This window comes from Chanos chanos, chromosome 4, assembly GCF_902362185.1.
Source record: "Chanos chanos chromosome 4, fChaCha1.1, whole genome shotgun sequence".
Classification (NCBI taxonomy): domain Eukaryota; kingdom Metazoa; phylum Chordata; class Actinopteri; order Gonorynchiformes; family Chanidae; genus Chanos; species Chanos chanos.
Window position 1 is genome coordinate 22,274,099 of NC_044498.1, and position 22,720 is coordinate 22,296,818.

General features: G+C 39.7%; 1 protein-coding gene across 3 annotated transcripts in view; it reads left to right on the forward strand.

The window, feature by feature from the left end:
- The window catches only part of dpf3 (double PHD fingers 3), a 29,863-nt gene extending 10,507 nt beyond the window's left edge, over positions 1-19,356 (forward strand). The window contains exons 3-12 of one of the 3 annotated variants that reach the window (XM_030771066.1): positions 1,089-1,196; positions 6,269-6,402; positions 6,790-6,885; positions 7,118-7,190; positions 7,872-7,913; positions 9,497-9,637; positions 9,955-10,083; positions 17,098-17,210; positions 17,600-17,681; positions 18,058-19,356. In XM_030771066.1, the coding sequence (XP_030626926.1) occupies positions 1,089-1,196; positions 6,269-6,402; positions 6,790-6,885; positions 7,118-7,190; positions 7,872-7,913; positions 9,497-9,637; positions 9,955-10,083; positions 17,098-17,210; positions 17,600-17,681; positions 18,058-18,125 (986 nt within the window). In that variant the 3' untranslated portion in view covers positions 18,126-19,356. Of the gene's footprint in view, positions 1-1,088; positions 1,197-6,268; positions 6,403-6,789; positions 6,886-7,117; positions 7,191-7,871; positions 7,914-9,496; positions 9,638-9,954; positions 10,088-12,317; positions 12,342-12,426; positions 12,576-17,097; positions 17,211-17,599; positions 17,682-18,057 lie in introns of those variants that run through there. The other 2 variants (XM_030771067.1, XM_030771068.1) reach the window with 2 other exon arrangements.
- Positions 19,357-22,720: the final 3,364 nt, after the last annotated feature.

Genomic DNA, 22,720 nt, shown 5'->3' on the forward strand with positions numbered 1-22,720 from the left:
AACAATTTCCAGAAACACACTCAGATCACAGCGGTATCTGTTTATTCCCATTCATTGCTTCTCTTTTCTTCCTCTGTTGAAGTTTGGTAAGAGTAGCCAAACACTGGCATTCACACCCTTCTTGCTTTACTTTCAAGCCCATATAAACAACACTTTGTTTTACAGATGAAACCGTAGCTCTTGGTGGTTTCGTTTTAAGAGGGTCAGAACAAAGTCATATTTTGAAAAAATAACCTGAATAAATATTCGTGACAGTGCTAAACTTTCGCCTTTATGAATCGTTCAATACAGCAGGAAGATACGTTGCCCCTGATAAAGACTGGTTACCTAACTTCTGTCAAATTCCAGAACATTCTTTTCTTTATGATTTGGCCTCAGATACGGTTGATATCTTGACATGGCGTTCTCTGCCTGAGGGAACAATAAAGGCTTCTTTAGTTCTGGACACAAATAGAATCAACATCTTGAATGCAAAAGCTCCTTGGCCACACCCTATACTTTGTGGCAAACCACCCTTTATTATATGTTTATTCCAGACTTATCTGGGCTCTCTCTCTCCCTCTCTCTCTTCTCTCTCTTTCTTTCTTTCTGTCTTTTATTTGATTTGTTTCCACAGAATGCTTAAGAGACTTGAGCATATGGCATAATGTATTGTACAGAATGAAATGTAATCACAGTTGGGAATATGAAGCTTAGTGTGGATTCGGAGCCAGGAACACAGAGGAAATGGCCTGTCCTGTTTTAGACAAGCTGTGTCCGGACAGCTTTATTACTGAAACCATTCCTTTCCCCAGTCATATCAGGTGTTTCGAAATACTAGACCACACTAGAGGGGGAGTATGTGAGCTGTATGCAAAGTCGTAGTCTGAAAAACTGCTCTTATGTATATGTTTCCATAGAAACTGTGAGAAGTGTGTTCACTGCACATACTTTTATTTGTTTTTGTACGTGTGTGTATGTTTGTGAGAGAGAGGGAGAGAGAGAGAGAGAGAGAGAGAGAGAGAGAGAATATTTGATTATGTGTTTGTGTGTGCGTGTGCTTGTATAGCTATGGTGCTGATTGTATGTTAATGTGTGTATTTGTACAGGTTTGGAGGCAGGTCAGATGTATACCTACCCTGCCCGGTGCTGGAGGAAAAAGAGGAGACTTCACCCCCCTATAGATCCTCAGCTACGTCTGTGTGAGCTCCGTATCGGTATGAGCGAAACATGTCTTCTCTCTCTCTCTCTCTCTCTCTCTCTCTCTCTCTCTCTCTCTCTCCCCCTCACATAAATAACACTTCAATGCTCCCCTTGTCTGTCTTTCTTTAACACACACACACCCACTCACTCACTCACACACACATGCACACACACACACACACACACCCAGTTGTACTTCTGCCTCTGTGCTTGCTCCCACGCTCACAGCAGCAAACACCTTGACTTCACATTCTCTCTCTCTCTCTCTCTCTCTCTCTCTCTCTCTTTCGCTCTCTCTCTCTTTCTCTCTTTCTTTCTTTCTTTCTTTCTCTCTCTCTCTCTCCTTCTCTGTTTCTCTCTCTGGCTTAACTGAAGCCAGTGGCATTGGCCCCATCTGGTTCTAATTACCGTCCCTCCAGGTTCAATCTCATTGAATCACTGCTGCCTCTCACACACCCCCCCCCCCCCTTCCTCCACCCCCACCCTTACAGCATGTGCACGCAGAACAGAAGCCTAAAAAAACCTCTCTCTCGCTTTACCCACCCTTTTTTCTCTCTCTGGTCATCCCCTCGCTCCCCCTCACTCTTTCTCTCCCTCTTTTTTTACTCTCTCTCTCTCTCTCTCTCTCTCTCTGTCCCCCTGCCGTGGTTGGGGCCTCTATAATCATTTGGCCATGCAGCTTCAGAATGTAAGTGACTCCTGTTTCTGCTATGAGAAGGGGGTGATGGGGGAGGCGGTAGGAGACCTGATGAAGGAGGGTCGGAGGAACTTGATAAGAGAGGGGGGTGAATAAAGACCCCTCTTTGTGTGCAGGAAACCCACTCTATTGTTTTCTTTGCTCTCCCTGGCAATGTGATATACCAGGCTGCAGACGGCCTGTCCAGACCTAAAGAACGCTATTTGTGCGGAGACAGGAGCACTGCTCTAGAATTATGGTTCCCATTACGTAATAATGTTTTACATTATATGTTACACTAATACTTGATAAACATTTTGAGTATTTATGATGTAATTAGCATTATTCGTCTCTAATTGTTCATTTTAGCCCTTATTAAGTATCATCTTTTCTTTTTCCCGCACTATCATCCCAATCACTAATATTATCATCCATATACATAATTCATATGTAACCCTAATAGATTTTGCTGGTTGAGCATTTCCCTGCATTGAAGGGCACTTTGAAGGCAGTATCTTAACCATAGCATCCAATGATTTTCATCCCTTACAATCTCTCCCAATGAATGTCCTTATTTTCTGATAACTTAATTTAAAGAAATCACACAAGAATATTCAGAGATAATCAGTGTTTCTCCATCTATTCCCAATATATTTCTTTAAAGTGACAGACTCAATTTAACTTTCAGTTGTTCTAGCACCGGGCTAATACAAAAATGTTCAGAACCATAAGACTCTGTCTTGGTAAGGAAGGAAAAACACTGGTTACGTTCATGGGGAGAATATTTCCTCTGTACAACATTATTCACTCTGGAATAAAATTCCAAATTAAGTTTTCATATGTATGCTAAACACGTGATTATTTAAATCAAGTGCAAAGTTGAGGGAGTTGTGTTCTCAGAGCACATGTATCCCACCTGAGGAATAAATGGGATTTTGTATGCTTATCAATCTCTAATATCCACCCAGCCAGCGGATTATTAAGGGTTTATGCCACCTCTTTTATTCCCAGTGTAATTTCATTGGGATCTGCCTTGTGCTAACTGCCGTAATCCGATTCAGGTGTTTATATGACTGTGTGTTATCCCATCCAAGCTTTTAAACTGGGGGCTAAATCACGAAGGCATCAAAGTATCTCCGTCCACTTTTCTGAAATCAGATACTATGAAACTGTGATTTATGTATGTGCATAGGTGACAGCTTATGACAGAGTTTGTTTGCCATTAGCACAGCAGTGTTTCCAGGTATTCGTCCTGTCAGCATTGAGGAAATATCTGTTCTTCAGTCACTCTGTGAAATGCACCCCACAACTCCCACATTTCCATCATAGACAATAGATAGGAGAAATCTTGCTCAAAGTTCAGAAATGCTGCTGCATTTCTAATGTAATGTCCGGTTACGCTTTCAGATCCCACACACAACTCTCATATACTTTCAAACATGATTAAAAAGAAATCATCTGATTACAAGGCCTTGAAGAACGTGCCACGGTTATGCTGCATGGAACTCACAGAAGGAGCATCAAACAAACTAAAGGTTACTCTGTACAATTTAACCTTTACGCGCTCCTCATACTGCACCGTCTGTACGAGCTTAACTTTTACACATTCCTTATACTGCAGCGTCTGTAGGAGTTTAACATTTACGTGTTCCTTATACTGCAGTATCTGTAGGAGTTTAACTTTTACACATTCCTTATCCTGCAGTGTCTGTAGGAGTTTAACATTTACGTGTTCCTCATACTGCACCGTCTGTACGAGTTTAACTTTTACACATTCCTTATACTGCAGCGTCTGTAGGAGTTTAACATTTACGTGTTCCTTATACTGCAGTGTCTGTAGGAGTTTAACATTTACGTGTTCCTTATACTGCAGTGTCTGTAGGAGTTTAACATTTACGTGTTCCTTATACTGCAGTGTCTGTAGGAGTTTAACTTTTACACATTCCTTATCCTGCAGTGTCTGTAGGAGTTTAACATTTATGCGTTCCTTATACTGCAGTGTCTGTAGGAGTTTAACATTTACGCATTCCTTATACTGCAGTGTCTGTAGGAGTTTAACATTTATGCGTTCCTTATACTGCAGTGTCTGTAGGAGTTTAACATTTACCTGTTCCTTATACTGCAGTGTCTGTAGGAGTTTAACATTTACGCGTTCCTTATACTGCAGCGTCTGTAGGAGTTTAACATTTACGTGTTCCTTATACTGCAGTGTCTGTAGGAGTTTAACTTTTACACATTCCTTATCCTGCAGTGTCTGTAGGAGTTTAACATTTATGCGTTCCTTATACTGCAGTGTCTGTAGGAGTTTAACTTTTACACATTCCTTATACTGCAGTGTCTGTAGGAGTTTAACATTTACGTGTTCCTTATACTGCAGCGTCTGTAGGAGTTTAACATTTATGCGTTCCTTATACTGCAGTGTCCGTAGGAGTTTAACATTTACCTGTTCCTTATACTGCAGTGTCTGTAGGAGTTTAACATTTACGCATTCCTTATACTGCAGTGTCTATAGGAGTTTAACATTTATGCGTTCCTTATACTGCAGTGTCTGTAGGAGTTTAACATTTACCTGTTCCTTATACTGCAGCGTCTGTAGGAGTTTAACATTTACGCGTTCCTTATACTGCAGTGTCTGTAGGAGTTTAACATTTACGCGTTCCTTATACTGCAGCGTCTGTAGGAGTTTAACATTTACGCGTTCCTTATACTGCAGTGTCTGTAGGAGTTTAACATTTACCTGTTCCTTATACTGCAGTGTCTGTAGGAGTTTAACATTTACGCGTTCCTTATACTGCAGTGTCTGTAGGAGTTTAACATTTACGCGTTCCTTATACTGCAGTGTCTGTAGGAGTTTAACATTTACGCGTTCCTTATACTGCAGCGTCTGTAGGAGTTTAACATTTACGCGTTCCTTATACTGCAGTGTCTGTAGGAGTTTAACATTTACCTGTTCCTTATACTGCAGTGTCTGTAGGAGTTTAACATTTACGCGTTCCTTATACTGCAGTGTCTGTAGGAGTTTAACATTTACGCGTTCCTTATACTGCAGTGTCTGTAGGAGTTTAACATTTACGCGTTCCTTATACTGCAGTGTCTGTAGGAGTTTAACATTTACCTGTTCCTTATACTGCAGTGTCTGTAGGAGTTTAACATTTACGCGTTCCTTATACTGCAGTGTCTGTAGGAGTTTAACATTTACGCGTTCCTTATACTGCAGCGTCTGTAGGAGTTTAACATTTACGCGTTCCTTATACTGCAGTGTCTGTCCCTGACTGGGTGTGAGCTTGCTCCTGCTGAAGATAGAGGTTCATGAGTGGTGTCGGGGGACACTGAGTGATGTCTTCTGCTGTTTTCGGCTACCTCTCCCAACCCCCTATCCTCACTACCCTTGTCCCGCCCATCCCGACAAAACCCCATCCTGTTCTGCTTTCCCTGGGGAAGCTTGTCTAGTCAGTAACTGACAACTCATAGTCCAACTACACAGACACAAAGGAGTAGAGGATGAGCGTATCTCTCTCTCTCTCTCTCACACACACACACACACACTCACAGCTTTGTACTTTTTCATTGCACATCCAATCCCCTCCTCCTCCTCAGTTCCAGTCTGTTTGATTTGTCTAAGACTCAGACTCTAGGTTCTCTCTGAGACCTGATCAGAGGAAGCAGCCTGATTTTGCTTTAGATTGGCCCAGCAAGCGGGCAGAGATAAAAAATAAATAAATAAATAAATAAGGAGACCAGGTACTCACTGAGAGCAACTGAACACTTGGTGCCAGGCAGTATGGTCATCTGGGAACCCTGAACAGGAGTAAGAACCTAGATGAGAAAGAAAGAAAAATCTCCTCTGTATTTCAGTGTTTGCTCTGTCTCTCCCCTCGTTTAATTTATAGCACCTGGTACATTTTGCCTTTTATGACCCCTGACAGTATTACTGATCCCCACAGAGTAAACTTATGGAGGGCAGGTGTGTTAGAGAAAAGCCTCTGCAGCTGTCTAACGGCTTTACACACACACATGTATATATATGCAAACACAGACACACACACACACACATACACGCAAACATGTATATGCACACACACACACACACCAGGAAAAAACCCCCCCAAAAAACTAAACTAATAATTATTGAAGAACAGAAGAGTGCACTATAACATATCTGTTATGCATTCCTAGCGTATGTATTTATGTGTACTGCTTTTGTCTCTGCTTGAAAGCACAGGTACTGTTCCCATACAAATGATGAATGTTTTTTATTCCAGACGAGTTCAAACAGGCTTTACAGATAGGGCCAAAGTCAACTTTAGAATTGCCAAAGCAATATTTTAAATATCAAATATCAGTCTGAAATTTCACTTTTCTTCTTTCTGCCATCTCTCTCCCCTCCCCCACTTCACCCCCATCCATCAGAGGCTGAGCTGATGCCTAAGCGAGACTCAGCCCCTGCTGAGGCCACAGCTCTGGAGGCACTGCTCCGAGGAGAGAGCCTCCTGGACAAGAAGAACAACAGCTCAAAGGAGGAGGAGACCCTACTGGAGATTCAGGTCCAACTTAGTCACACACACACACACACACGGAACTGCACACACACAAACATACATATGCATTTTGGTGGTAAATCAGGAAATAATTCCACACATCACGTACAAAAAACTCAGGAGAAAGTTATACTCCCTTGCTCCAGTATTCCTCACACATTCATCATTGTTCAGCACTTTTTCACAAGTCTTAAGAAAACTTGGGAGCAAAAAGAGGGAAAATAATGCAGATGTTATCACGGTCTGTGAATATGTTTTCATAAGCTGTTTCAGTAATCTTTTTTTACTCCAGAATTGGAGTGCCGTTTACTTGGGAGTTATATATCAATTTGTGACATCTCCTTATCTCTATGTCCCTTCCTCTTCCTTCCTGATCCTGCTCATCTTCTACAGAGGGTGCTTGAAGCAGAGGAAAATGGGGACGGTTACCATGACGATGATGACTTTGAAGTGGACACTCCGAAAAGGAAGCACCGGACCAAAGGCAGGGTGAGTGAAAAGGGATCAACTCGTGTCCGAGAGTTTGAAGACAAAGGGTCAGAAAGACAGAATCTCAGACAGAGATGAAATGAAAAGCAATTGAAAAGTAAAGTGAAAACTGATAACTGCCAAACAGACAAAAAAACTGAGGCAATGTTAAAGGAGAAGTGTGACTCTATAGAAGAGATGGTGGAGCTAGTGAAGAAGAGCCTGAGTTGAATCTGTGTTATGTGCTGTTTAGGGTCGAGGTTCTGGACGAAGGAGAACTGAAGCACTGTCTAATGATGACCAGGATAAGCCTTACGTCTGTGACAGTAAGATCCACCTAATCCTACTCTACAAACAGACTACCTGTCTAATGTTACAAAGCATTTCCCGTCCTTTTACAAATCCTCAAACAGGATATGTGGTGTGTTCAATACAACCTTTTTTTCAAAGTCATTTTTTCAAATCCTCATTTTCTGCTTAACATATTGGTATCTTGCTAGAATGTCTGTGCATTGCTACAGGAAACTGTCTTTTACTCTCTCCAGTGGAGCCATCATACAGTGGAGTAGTGTTGTGCTAATAAAAAGAACATACGTCAGTTTAGTTTAGCTGCAGCTTAAGGACTGAATCTTATGTAAAACTTTCCCTTTGAAATGTAAAAGAAAAACAATGAAATGCAGAACTGCCATGTCAGAGCCACAAATGTGGTCCACAATGAGTCACAACTGGGGTTAGTTTTGTGTGTGAGTTTATTGTTTCTCTCTTGAGCATGGATGACATTTGTTACTTTGGTCTTCTGTAAGCTTCCTCAAGAGCATGCCAGTACATGAAGACAAACCCGAGAGAGGACACGTTGGTTTCTGTCTTTGAATGAAACTCACTCTTGTTTTGTCGTTTTTCTTTCTGTTTTTTTTTTCTTTCTTCCACTCTTCCTTTCTGTGTCTTTCATTCTCTCTCTCTTTCTCTCTTTCTTTCTTTTCATTTGCCCTATGTCTTCTCTGTTTCAGACAGATACAAACAAAAGCATAACTCAAAAACTGCAGACTCAGGTATCTGGCCATGTCGCCATACTCTCTTGCTCCAATATTTGGGCTGCTCCAGTAACAAAGCTATCTGTGCAGGGCCTGTGCAGGGTGGGCTAACTCTGACAAATTGATCTCAACGAGTTGTCTCCGCTTATTTATTTATTTTCATCGATTTTCTTGATTTGATTAGTGCTTTGTAATCATGCTGTTGTAGACTGCCTGGATAACATGCATGATTCTAACATCTATTTTTTTCTGAGTGGTTGAGAAGCTAATACTTTGGCACTAGATTAGCTAATGCACAGCAACACTGACTAGGCTTCGTCTCCCTTTGACATCATTTCTGCTAAATCTCAGTTGTCCGTGGCGACTGGAATGAGCTTGCTTTATGCAAATGCATGCCATGGCTTAGGTTTCCCTTGCTATGTTGTGTGCTAATGTTGTCCTGTATGCTAAGCAGCCGGTTATCCAACTAACTTTTTTTTTTTTCCTAGCTGACCAAATCTTACTTGTAGTAAACTTGATTTCAAATACAAATGAACACAAATGAGCAGCGTAAAGGTGAAGCTCAGTTGTGCTTTTATCATAAAAAAGAAAACAAATTCGCACAATATTACATATTGTAGCACCCCTACCATGGACCCTCATGTAACATCATGCTTTATTCTCCTCCCACTGTGAGGTTAGGAAAATACCTCAATCAATAAACTGTCAAGTAGAATTGCACACGTCATAGGGTGTGGTAGATACTAGACTTCTCCTGTATGGTAAGCCTCTAGCTTTTCTTTTCCTGTAGATCTAGTAGGATTACAGCTCATTCTGCAGTAAGACTGCCTTGTGTCTGTTCTTTTCTCCAGAAGCATGTGGCTTTCATAGAGCAGGAGTTTAACTGGTGTTTATCTCGCTCTGAAAGTGAAGTCACATGCTTACTAGTCATATTAGACATGTTTATTGCATTTTCTGTTGGATAAATCTTATAATAGAGTATAATCTTTTTGGGGGGTACAAAGTGAGACTAACACCGCTAATATATTGATTAATTGTTCATAATAAGTTTTTTCTACCCTTCAGAGCAACATTATTATATAAATCCAATTGCATTAATCTGGTAATGTAATCCTCTATAGTTTATCTGGCTCAGAGAGTGGGTCTTTTGTACTTAGACACCTTGAAGATATTAGTGGATTTGCTCCCCACAGAACAACTCATGTTCAACTCCAGTGTCCACCCATATTCAAGTTTCAGTGTGCAGTGTCACACTTTACTGATTGATAATTAAGAATATCGGGTCACTGACCCTCATGCTGACTACATTACATCTGCAGATGTTTCATCTGTAGTTACTTGAGAGTGTAGTATTGCTACAGTTGGTATAAAACCATTTACCACATCTTATTACATTTAATACATTTAATGTAATGTTGGTTATCATTAATGCTGTTGATAATAGAAAACATCCACTATAGATTCTATTATCAGCACTGGCTCCTAAACTCAACTTGAATGGGAGCATAGACTGGAGTTGTCTGAGTTTAGAGAGAGTGTCAGTGTGGAATGGCGCTGATGTTCCTCTGTTTGATTGTGCACCTCCTTCCCCTCCTCCACAGTATGCGGGAAGCGCTACAAGAACCGGCCTGGTCTGAGCTACCACTATGCCCACACTCACCTGGCAGAGGAAGAGGGCGAGGAAGAGCGAGAGGCAGAGATGCCACAGTCACCCCCCACCCAAAATGCGGACAATCATAAACGTAAGAGAGCTGGTAGTCTGGAGCTTACCAGTCTTGTATTTACCCAGTTGTATTTACCAGTCCTGTATTTACCCCCACCTATATGTGCTGTGGACCAGTATTATGTGATATTTTACCTTTTCTCATACATTTTAATATACACTTTTAATGCAGGAATGAAATAATCATTAACTTCTTGATTCCTGTATGTACAAATAAAGCTGTTATTGAGAAACCTTGTCTTAATATATGCGTAGCATTTTGCATTCAAAATCCTGGAGCATTAAGGGAGTACACTCCTCTAGTGGCCTCAAAGCTTTTCTATTTGAACCTCTCAGCGCAGAAGGGGCCTGACGGCTCCATCATTCCCAATGACTACTGTGACTTCTGCCTGGGAGACTCCGGCTCCAACCGGAAGACGGGTCAAGCTGAGGAGCTGGTCTCGTGTTCAGACTGTGGTCGCTCCGGTGAGTAACCTGATCAGCAACCCCCCTCCCCCCCCTCGATCTTTTCTTCTGTACTCTTGCATATAACATCTGGACTTGTCCAGATCCTAGACCATAAATACACTGTGTTGGAGTAGGCATAGCATCTCCACCTTGATTTTTTTCCCCCTGAACCTTACAAAAACGAGGTAACTCTCGAGGGTTTGAGAAAAAATAATGGTGATAACACACTAGGAAATACATAAAAGACTGTCAACATTATATTGTCTGAATCTATGAAAGATTTCTGCCTCGAGGATTTACTGTTTATTGCTCCAACTCAGACAGTAATTTTCTGCACGAGTGTGCTAAGAACAGAGATGTTTAAGAACAAAACACAAAATACACGTTCACAGTTTGAATCATCTATATTGACTTTAGCACTCCCCTAATAAAGAGTTACAGTCTGTAAAACAGTAAAGATGCTTTCATGCTGTGTTTGTAAGAATCATTTGGTTCCTAGCATTGTGGTCTGAACTGAAGTTTCAGGTTGCTTAGTGGTACTTCTATCAGTTCCATAAAATCAGTCAACACAGCTCAGCTGTGATCCATGTGCCACCTGGCAAATTTGTTTTATTAAAAATGGTTGCCATTAGCAATTTTTGCTTACATTTCACTGAGTGACATCTTATCAGTTGAGCTTCAGAGCCTGGAAATGTTAATTGAAATGGTTTTAAAGTAAAACTGGTTCAAAATACTTGTTCAACCACTCCACAGAACTCTTATAAGAATGCAGGAATACATTCTAATATTTTATGGATAGTGTGTACCTCTAAAATCAGCCGTTTTCCTGAGCCAGCTAGACGGTGGTCCCTGGACTACAACATGTTCCATTTGCTTTGTGTTTGCATTTCATCATTTCATGCCAGTGAATATGTGTTTGCATTTTTGTTGGTCTTTTCATCTCTCTGAATTTCATGTGGCCGGGTACTCATGTGTGGTTGAGATTACGTGAAGGTCATTTGTTTACCTAAAGAGCACTTTGAGCTCGCAAAATCAGCAAAATGCTGTAAAACTGACAGTTTTTCCAGAGAAATCATAGTACCACTACAGCAGATCTAAACTTCATTTTTGCTTTCTGTTGATTGCCATTAAAAAGACATTTGACTGACCGGTCTGTCCTAGCTTGAGGACTTCCAGAATATGACTTAAAATTATATTGCATATTAGCATTACCACTGAAATGTTTCCTATTACTTCTGAATAATTACTGATAAATAGCTCAACTGTGTTGACTCTGTTTAAGTTTGTCGTGATGTGAAATAGCCTGGGCTAAGCAGAAAATGTGCTTTTTCTTCAGAACATTCACTACTCAGACATATCGTCTCTTTGATGAGGATGAGTCCTTGAATAATAGATGAACTGTAATCTGTTCTACATTAATATATCAATTTGAAGAAAACAATGAAAATAATTGTAGGTATACAGAGTATAGAAAAGTCAGATCTACTAATCCTCTGTCAGATCTACTGATCCCTGCCGTTACATTCCCACTTGAGACAGTCTCTTTCACCATTTTGTTCTCATTAGTATTTCTTGAAAAGTGATTAGATGGCTCCTAAGCTGTTCCTTTTGCATGTCAACCCTTGTCTATGTGAACTTTTGGTTGTACTTGGTTTAGGTGTCCTGCTGTTTCTTTTCTCCTGGATGAGTCATTCGTGAATTTAGAAATCTTATCAGTTGGTTGTAGTTTGTCTGTGTCAGCTAAGAGGCAACATAGTTCAACATCTTTACATTTTTTCTTTTACATTGACATTTTTTCACTTTTTTTTCATTTTCCTTTAAGTAGCTGCTTTGTTTTTCTTTAAATAATTTCAGCAATCATCCCTCATTCTCAGTATTGGTCACTAGGGGCATTTTCATGTCATTCATCAATAAAAGGTAGAGTGGAAAGCAATCACTGGGCATGATAAAAAAAGTCACTTGAGAACATCGTACCTTCAAATAGAGTAAATAGCCAACAAACATTTTAAATGAGACAGAGAATCTGAGGGTGGTCAGTGACATGTCAACTTTTTTTGGAGGATTTATGGTATATTCAGAGGTTAGACTGAGCATTTACATCGTGGTCACATCTGGCTTTTCTATCACGGGAGCATTCCTTAAAAAGCGTATTCAGACTTAATAAAATGATTCAGTCTGTCTTTTTTGATGAATTGTCAGCTGTTTGAGGGTCAGCTAAGGCCAGCAAAGGTGTGTTTGTGTGTGTGTATGAGAGAGAGAAAGAAAGAACAAGAGGCGTTAGTTGACAGTGGTGTGACTGTGTGTTTCTGCTGTGATGCTGATATGTTCATCATGCATGTCAGCCGGAGGCATCAGACGCAGGACGATGGCAAGAAGGAAGACAGGTGGGGTCCTGGACATGTTCGGCGACACGTCTGAAAGCGAGGCATCCACATTTCATGGCTTTGAGGACGACGAATTGGATGAGCCCATGTCGGACGACAGCGCAGGCTCTTCACAGGGCAGATAGAGTCAAGAAAGCCAAGAACTAAGAAAAAGAGCAGTGAGAACTTAAAGAGATAAACTTCTGTGCAGATATCAACAATCCTTTTTCTCTCATTACGAATTCTTTGAACAATGGATTCAAACCATGAGATACAATGCTAATATGGCATTGCTTTCTATGGACAAACTCTGTCTGTTTAAAATATTAGGCATGTCGCTTATAAATATTGCCACCTTGAGAAATTTACGGCCCGATGGCACCTTTTTACAGAGGCTGTGGGACAAAGGAGCTCAGTTTTTTCTTGACTTTTTTGTAGAGGAAATTAGCAGGGACATACCACAGATATATTGACTTGGATGTAACATCACACTGTGCAATGTATGATAGAGCTGTCTGCAAAAAGGGAATCCAACTCTGCGTAAACAGGGAAGAAAAAGCAGTAAGTTAATTGTGAGAACACACTGTGGATAAGTCAGAAAGCTGATTAGAAAAGAAATCATTACTGTTTCTACCTCTGGATAATTTATTTAAAAAAAAAAAAAAAAAAGAGGGACCACAAGACTTGGCAAACAGAAAAGAGGTGACATGAGGTTACCATGTCGACTTGGACACACTGACCTATGAGGTGGCAAAAGGGTGGGGCTGTGTCCAGGGCCTAATGGAATCCCAAGGCGAGGGAGAACAGTTAGCTGAGAGGTAAGAGCCAGTCGGCATTTCATTGTCCCTCTCTTCGCCAGCTTCACAGGTGCTGCTGAATACGAAGATGTAGGCTCTTACTTTACATCATTACAAGCTGTTGAACTCTGCCAGAAAAACAAAAGGCAGCTGATTGATCGCACCCGGACTGCAGATGCCCTCTTATACACAGATCTATGTGGATTCCCAACACAATTTAGAGCAAATGTGATGTAATTTTGCATAGTACTTTATGTCTACATATTTCACGATAGTTTCTCACATTAGGAATATTCAAACCAAACTGAATGACATAACCATACTGCTGCAAATAAGCTATTGGTTATAGCGTATTATGGCAATGAGACACTATTGATATGGCTTTGTCATCAGTGTCTAAAGACAGATTCATGGATATACATAGGTTGAAGGGTTAATAATGTTCCTTGCCTTTAGAAAATTTTATTCCCTCTTGTCATGTTAGCTAAAATCTAACGCCCTACCACCACCTTGCCTCCCCAGGAATGTCAGCCTAGATTTGGATGTGAAGAGGACCCTTATGGCTATGAGCCCTGCCAAACTCCAAAGTAAACAACCCCATCCCAACTCTTCACTTACACAGGCCTCTTACTAAACAGCCATGTGTCGTCCTGTAAGACACAAGGCCAGCTTGTCAGTGTGAATGTTTTATTGATCAGCAGAGGAATTGAATACCAGCGGTGATGGCAATGGAGAGAACGGTGTAAATGTCACCATAATGATGTAAATGTCACTTAACAGGTAGATTTAGCTGTAGGGTTAGAGCTCCAGTTTACTCACTTTATTCACCTCAAAGGAAGCTTCTTAACTTTCATTGAATCATGTTTGCTGATTGGAGGGTTTGTCTCTGTTTTACTAGCAGATAGGGAATTGTAGTTTACATCTAATCATGCTGTCACAGATAGGTTGCTTTTTACAAAATGGCCACGTCAGCCTCTTTATTTCACGTTTTTTGCCAAGGCTTGTGATTCTTGGGTTTAGTTGAATTTTGCATTGTCTGTGTTTTGGACTAGCCTCCTGGAGGCTGTAACCAAAATAAAGCAATTGAAGGAAAGGGTAGCTTGGATACAATCCCATCGGAATTTGCAAGTCCACAGTCACATTCACATTCTTTAAGTAATAGATTGTTCACCTTCCTATTGTGAGCTTCCACCCTCTCCAAAGGTGATCAAAAGGTTGAGACACTTCCTTAACACCACACACCAAAGGACAGCATATGACACACTTAGTAAAGGGGAACAACAAACAAAAGTCTGAAAGATGCTGTACATATACCATAAAAGAATCAGACACCCACCCATCAACCACAAAATTTGTGAACAAAATCACCGTTTATCTTCAGCAAGGGAAAATTATAGCTGTATTTTATTGTGATGCTCTCTGATTTTTTATCTGTACCTTGACAAGCAGTAAACATCAACACACCAAGGACTTTTTTTAAAAAATCATATTCACATTTTGCCACGGTGCTGTGACTCTGTTTTCCTTTCAGAACAGCCAAATGTCTTCAATATGTTCATAATGAGCTGTATTGGATGAGATTTCACTCAGGAACAGAATCACTCAGATTATTCACCTGAGATTTTAAATCTGCCTCTGCATCCAAGAATTACTATACCAAGCCATGGAATTACTATACCAAGCCATGGAATTTCTCTCCGTTCCCCATTAACAACATTAGAGTAATTTCAGTAACAACATAGTAAACTTAGTAATTTCCCTGGTAAAGGTGTTTAATCAACTGTTCTTGCCACTTGCTAAAGATCCTGGGTTTCCTGCTTTAGGATTGCACACAGCCAGCTCTGGACAAACTTATGAGGACTGATTTACATTAATGTCATTACACTAGTTTTTGCCATTTCAGCTTTTCAGGTTCCCCCTGGCATTGCTAACAGCTACAGATAAATTTGACATGTTATTTGAATTGTGAATGTTACCAGATGAGTATTTTTGCCATGCAGATTCTGTCACACTTTGGTCATTCTGTCTCAGTTTAAAATCACTTGTAATCTAGTTTACAATGTACTCTCTGTCTTCTGTTAGAAACACGTAACAGTGAAGAGGAGCGAAACAAAGGATATTTTTACATGGTTGTCACATATATGCTAACCTTGATTTAATTCACTTCAGTAGACCTCAGTTCTTCTTGGAGGGAGGGTTGATCCGCTGTTCAGCTGGATTTGTTTAAAATCAGACGTAGATGCAGATGATGCCAGTCACTGTACTCTATTGTCTCACTCATGCTTTTGGCTTTTTTCATTACAAAAGTATGGATTGTGACATAGGCTGTGCACTGCATTCAAAACTCTGTGTCTGTTTTTCCATCCAGTGTAATCTGTGATTTTGTGTTAGGGCTTTAACTTTCTGCGCCAGCCTTTCAGTGTATGACAGCAGTCTCTTGTCACGGAGCAACTGTTTCGAATAAACAGCATAAACAACAGTTTTGCTCAAAAGCCAAACATGTCAATAAAAGTTTTATGTCCATCACATTCCGTTGTGGGTAGACTCATTGACTTCAGTAGAGACACACAAGTTATAAAGAACAAACAAACAAACAAATCAAACAAACACCATGTGGATGTATACACACTATAGACAGGTAGGTTTATCACAAGGTAATTTTTTTTTATCTCTGTGTCAGCGTTTCATAACGTATGGGGTGAAACCACATTGCTGTTTATAGTGTGACCAGTAGACTAAACAAGTCTAGAGGTGAATAGAATGCAAATCAATAAGACTGATGTCAGCTAGGGTTTTACTGGAGGAGCTAACTGTTTCTTCATGGGACAAATGTTTCGTGACTGTTGTGATGTTCACTGATGCTCTGTGCTGGTGGAAAGTGTGTGCCTTATGATTAATAATAAAAATCATAGGGCGCAAATGATAAAATTCTTAGTGAAGAATTTGATAACAATCATCACTTAGTTTAGCACTCAAATAAGAACTTTATTAATATTCCATCAAAAATTCTTACAGCTTCAACTGGAACTAGTTATTGTACTGTTTGCATGTCATAAAGCAAGACTTAAGCTAATCTTCAACCTCTAAAATTTCAAAAACATTAACAGTCTAAAATTTCTACAGCAGACTCAACAATGAGAAGGCAGTGACAGGTCTACATAATTTATTTACTTCATAAAACTTACAGTGGAAATTGTAGAAAAATCGGTCACATAACTTTGATGGTCAATTAAGCTTTGATGTTTTTCAATACATAAAAATACCAGAGAGAGTATAGTTTCATAGGAAGAGAGGAGGTTGTGGGAGCAGGGAAATTTGGGTCTTGGAAGGGCTGTGTTTACTTAGAGCTCGGGCCAAGCTTTGTGTGCGCGCTATAAGCAAACTGGACTGGGCACTGGGGCTAGAGATCCATGTCGTTTTCAGTGTTCTCCCTCACAAAGGAAATGAGGAGGCCAATGCTTACACAAAAAGAGAAAAATAGAGACAGAGAAGGAGAACCATCTGGCTCTTTCCAAATACCCACAATCCTGGTGTTCCTTTAGGAAAGGGGAAAAGGGTGGAGGTGCAGATTGAATGTGGAGAAACAGCTGTGTAGATTAATAGAATCTCAGGGCTTTTTTAGCTGTTGTTGTTGTTGTTGTTTTTGTTTGTTTGAGTTATGTTGTGACATTTGATGTACTGTAAGTTCCTCTGGTACAGTCTGCAACTTGCTCTCCACTGTGTCTTTTTTTTTTTTAATTTGGGCTCAAATTCTTTCTCTCCCACTCACCTTTTCTCCTACTCTCTCTCTCTCTCTCTCTCTCTCTCTCTCTCTCTCTCTCTCTTTTTACTTCTCTGCCCCTCTCCCTATCTTTTTCTCTGTCTCTTTTTAGGTCACCCGACCTGTCTGCAGTTCACAGAGAATATGATGCAGGCTGTGCAGACGTACCAGTGGCAGTGCATCGAGTGTAAATCCTGTAGTCTGTGTGGCACCTCAGAGAATGATGTAAGAGCAAACATTCAGCCAGAACAAACACACTGGCTTTGCCTGAGAAATGTTCAAAAGGATTTTAGAATGTTAATTTGAAATTGATCTTTTGTTTGGTCTTTGAAGCTAATTCCTTCTTTGAAAGATTTACAGTTATGGCTGTATAACATTTTTGTAACCCAAACATTACCCTATCCTGAACATTACTTAAGAGTTCATTATTGCTGAGGCCAACAGCTACGTAAGGGAGTGACTGTTCACTGAGGTGGTCCAACATATTGGCATGTTTATTATTATTATGTGCTAGTACTACATCCTATTATGGTTACCTTCCCACATTGGATCTCTCCAATGAGTGAATAAGTGTGTTTTGATGGTTTGATGAGATTGATGCATCTCATCTATAGGATCAGCTCCTGTTCTGTGACGATTGTGACCGTGGATACCACATGTACTGCCTGAAACCTCCCATGACTCAACCTCCTGAGGGTGAGAGTTCCCATTGCTGTTTAAGATATTTTTCCCCCAATGTTGTTAAAATGTTTATGCCGTAACACAAGACTAAGTTTGAACACAGAGTGAATACCACACACATCAGTGACTCACGCATGTTCTCTCTTTGTCTTTCTGTCTCTGTCATAGACACACACACACACACACATTCAGACACACGCACACACATACTCACTCTCTTTATCCCTCTCTCTCTCTCTCTCTCTCTCTCTCTCACACACACACATACACACACACATACATACATATTCTACATTACATGGTACTACTACATTGTTATGAAGAATGCTCTAATTTTTCTACATGACTAATGATACCTTCCACCTGGATTTACTTTCTTTTCTATTCATAGGAAGTTGGAGTTGTCATTTGTGTCTGGACTTGCTTAAGGATAAAGCCTCAGCCTACGGAGAGCCCTAGAGCTGCTAGTCAGCTCACCTTTTCCCCGTCATGGAGCTTCCTTTAGAATGCACACATAAACCAAACAACCAAACCCACCCACACACACCTACACACACACACACGTTCATAAACGCACACACAGCAGCAGCAGGCTCAGGGCAGATGTTCACTGTTATTTTGCATCACAGTGCTTCTCATTTTCCAGTTCTGGATTGACGGAGGGGAGAGAGAGAGTCCTCATATCCCAACACCATTTTTCAGAGCTACAGCAGCAGTCTTAACTGGATATAAGCAATCAATTCTCTACCTCAAAACTTCGTTTTCACTCACATGTTCATCCAAAGCAGGGTTACTTAAGGACAACACAGACCTAAGACAATTTTACCCACTCTATTAAACCCATATGCATCTCAATAGTATGACTCTACAGCACAGCAGGACTTTGGGCAGTACATTTAAAACAGAAAAAAAAACTTATGACGTTCTTCCCTTATTTTATTTACTAGAATCAAGTTTTTGTTACAAAACACTATTCTGAAATCTTATTTGTTTCAGTTCAGTCTGGTTTATAAGTAGGGATGTGAATATAGTAAAAAAAGAATTACTTAAAATCTTGTTTCCTTTTGTACAGTCAGTTGCTGAGACTGCCGAGATTTCATGAATGAAAAGTGATTTTATAGACATTGTTCTTTATCATAACTGCCATATTTGAAGTCTTCTTGATATCTATGAACTGATAACAAAGTTAATGACAGCTGATATATGTCAGTATAAAGTAATATGACACCAGAACAACTGCATTGAAGATATTCACCCATTAACTGCAATGCCACATACAAACACTTCTGTAGCTTTAAAAAAACACAGCATGCACAGAATACCACAGCACTCAGATTCAAACACTACACTGAGATTTCTTACTCTGTTTTCAGACAGTGCAGCATAATGGGTGCACTTACAGACACACACACACACACACACCCTATATAACATTTCTATCTGTGGTACTAAGAATGATTTAAAAGAAAGCTCTAGAACACTATAGAAAAAAGGTTGACATTATCACCAGTTTTATTTTCTCTTTAACTCTTTTGTGAACATCTTTCAAAGATATGGGCAAGTCTTGGACAAATACAAAAACATCAATGACAAAAATGATTCTATAGATTGCACTGAATGCTTGTGGTTTAGTGATGAAGATCGTGTGATTATAGTATTAGACTGTTAGATAATAAAAAATAATTCTTGTTGTAAATGCAATCTTTAAAAAAAATGAGTGGCAAAAAATTGCATTTGTTAAGCAATAATATTTTTGTTTGTAAATGTTTTTAATATAACACAGAGAAATATCTTTGACAGGACTGGAAAAACCTCTGTGTTGTGCTTTCTGCTTTTTGTATTTTTCACAGACAATCATGAGTTAGATAAGTTACGCAACGGGTATCGTGTTTAGATTCCATCAACCATCATCTATGCCAAGTTAGGAGACTATGTTTCAATAAGTTTCTTTACTATGTATTTTTCTTGTTGTTTTGTGTTTCTTTCGTTTTGCTTTTTTGAAATGTGAACTCAGCAGATATTAGAGGTGTATGTTAGCGTTTATGTTGGAATAGATCATAGAGAGAACAATCCCCATTTGACCTTCACAGATTTTTTTCTTCCCCGAATGACCACATTCCAGTGTGTAAGCTACTCTAGAATGTTCTAGAACCCCCTCTGCAGTCAGACTGGTAAAAAAAAAAAAAAACTTTTTGATTTAACATCTTATGGACTCAACGACATCTGCTTGCTCCATTTTGTGTTTATATGCTTGTAATATGTTAAGATTTCTCTTTCCATTAGGATACTCTCATGTGTTCTCTCTCTTTTTTTCACTCTCATCTGTGGAAAACATTAGATACCCTATTTTCAGGGCCAATTCCCCAGAACCACACAAATACTCAAATGTGTTGAATGTTTTAACAATGCATGTCATTCACCCTAACAAAGGACTGAATGCATTTATTCTAACACAGGAAAACCCATCGAAATGTTCAGCATTGGGGACTATTTTAAATTATTTTCATTTTGTTGGAATTGTGATGGTGCTCTAGAACCATACATGATTGCTAGGCTACTTGTGTAAATAAATTGTCATAATCATAGCACTAAAATCAGTAACTTCCATCTTCTGTCCATTTTTTGAGGGGAAAAAAGGCGTTTTGATCACATTTGCAATTGACCATAGTATGCTGACTGATCAGTTATATCATCAAATGTTGTTTGTTTTCTTTTGTGCTTGTTCTGTTGTTTTTTATTTCCAAATTTAGGAAATCTTTTGGATGTTTCCATTACCTGAGGCAATAAAAAAGTCTGAGAAAAGGGACGAATGATATTTATATATTTATGATTTATTTTACATATATATATATATTTAGCTAATATAATTATGAGCTCTATATTACAGTATGTCAGAGCATGACTTGCACCTCTATTTGTAAACACTAGATGTCACCACTGTCCAACACAGACTAGGAGTTTGGACTTATCAAGCAGGTAAAGCATGAGAGGTGTGCTATGGCATGTCTTAGCATACCTATAATTTGATTTTACTGTGCTAAACTTAATTCATTTAGGACAACAGAAACAGCCTACATGTATGCATTCTTTTACGAGGTGTGCTAGGATGGTAAAAATTATGGGATTCAAAGCAGAACAGCTCTGAAAAAAACGTGAAGCTGTCATTTTCAGCTGTTGTCACAAGCAGCGTCTAAAGCATATCTCGAAACATACATGTTCAAAGTAGTCTATTTAGATTCCTCAGAAGCGTTTGTGATCGCAAACCTTACCACAAACATATAGGAGAATTGGTAGAAGATAGGAACATACCAACAGACCACAGCACTGGAAATACCATTTGTTGAACTGAAGACAAAACAACCAGATTGGTTTCTCAGACTGAAGTCTGGATGTTTATTGGGTGGCTCTGGGTATTTGGATTCATTCTTCACCATCTTGACCTACCAGTAGCTGGCCTTACCTCTGAGGAAAAAAACAAACAAACTAAAAAGCAGTAGAAGTCTTGAGAAATACTCCATGCATAGATTTGTGATGACTGCAGCACTTAAGCCTCTAAATTTTACAATCTAATTTTAGTAACTGACGCAGCACGCCCTTCATGTGGAGCCGCAGTAAGGTGTAGTATATATGGAGGTTTTTCATTTTGTTCTAACACACTGTTTTTAAGTCAAGCATTTCTATTTGAACAACAAGAGAAAAAAAATGCCCATCAAATGTCTGCAGCATGGCATCTTTTTGCACAACGTTTGTAGAACATTGTAGACAAGTCAGTGGCAGAAAGACCTTTCAAAGCCGCACTCCTTATTGAGAGCTGCTGCAGTTCGCTGGCTCCCCACGGTCTCTGGCAGTGATGGCGCTTCTGAAAAACAGGGTCCTTTAGGTTCTCCACAAGGCAGTATGATGCATCCTAACAGTCCTGGATCAGAGCTCAGGGAGATGGGTTTTTTTTTTTCCAAATTCGCACTGCTGAACAATATGGTCCTAGTCCAATCCTGAGACACTTTAACCAATCGGCTACTCAACAGCTTCACCATTAACAGGCTGTATCATGCATCACTTCTCTCTCTCTCTCTCTCTCTCTCTCTCTCTCTCTCTCTTTCTCTCTCTCTCCCTCTCTCTCTGTGCATGTGTGTGCGTGTGTGTGTGTGTGCGTGCACTATACAGTCTCGTGGTGGTTGTTGATGGACTTTTTGCAGTTGTCTGTTGAAAACATACATTAGGTGTAGAGGGAAGTGGTGCACTGGTCAGCGTATTACCAGTACCAGTTTGAGAGTGTTGTGATGATGCAACCAGATATTTGGTCCATTTGAAAGAGGGAATAAAGGAAACAGCTATCATGAGTGGAGATCTGTGCTCTTGATTACAAATAACATTTTACATTCGAATTCTATTTACATTTCTTTTTTTTTTTAAATGGGTTGTAAAACAGGCAAAAATGAAATGCTAGAAATGAAAATTCACACAGATCAGCTACATCACCTGAACCTGCCTGAGAGGTCATAGTGCTAAATGATATGGATACAGACCTGGTAAACAAATGCTGTATTAACAGAAAAAGTAAAACATGATCAATAAAGTTTTCAATAAAACATGAGAGTGACAAGGATGTTCTGTAGTCTTCATTAGTCCTAGATTCACTAGCTCCTGATCTTTCACCATCTCAGTGGTGTCTGTCACCGAAACTTAAGATTTTTGTGTAGTAGTGTCTCTACTGTATGTCTCAGGAAAAAAAGCCCCGTGTAAATAGTTTTCATTTCAATGAAATGTGGAGTCATGAGAATTGACAACGAGTCAGTGAAGCAATCAAAATATGTAAATTGTACCGTGCTGTGCATCCTCTAAACGCGTTGTCTCTAAGATGCTTTCTCTAACGGCTGGTAGGGTAATATCAAAAGCACTGTGCAAACTTAGCCTACCACCTCAATGCCTCTATAACACACACCATCTATAAGCTACATATAAGCCCTTACAAAGCTGTTTACCAGTGGAATGTCTGAGAAGCCATGAGGCACATACTGCTGCTCCTCCATAAAACAAGGCTTAAGTCTCCTAAC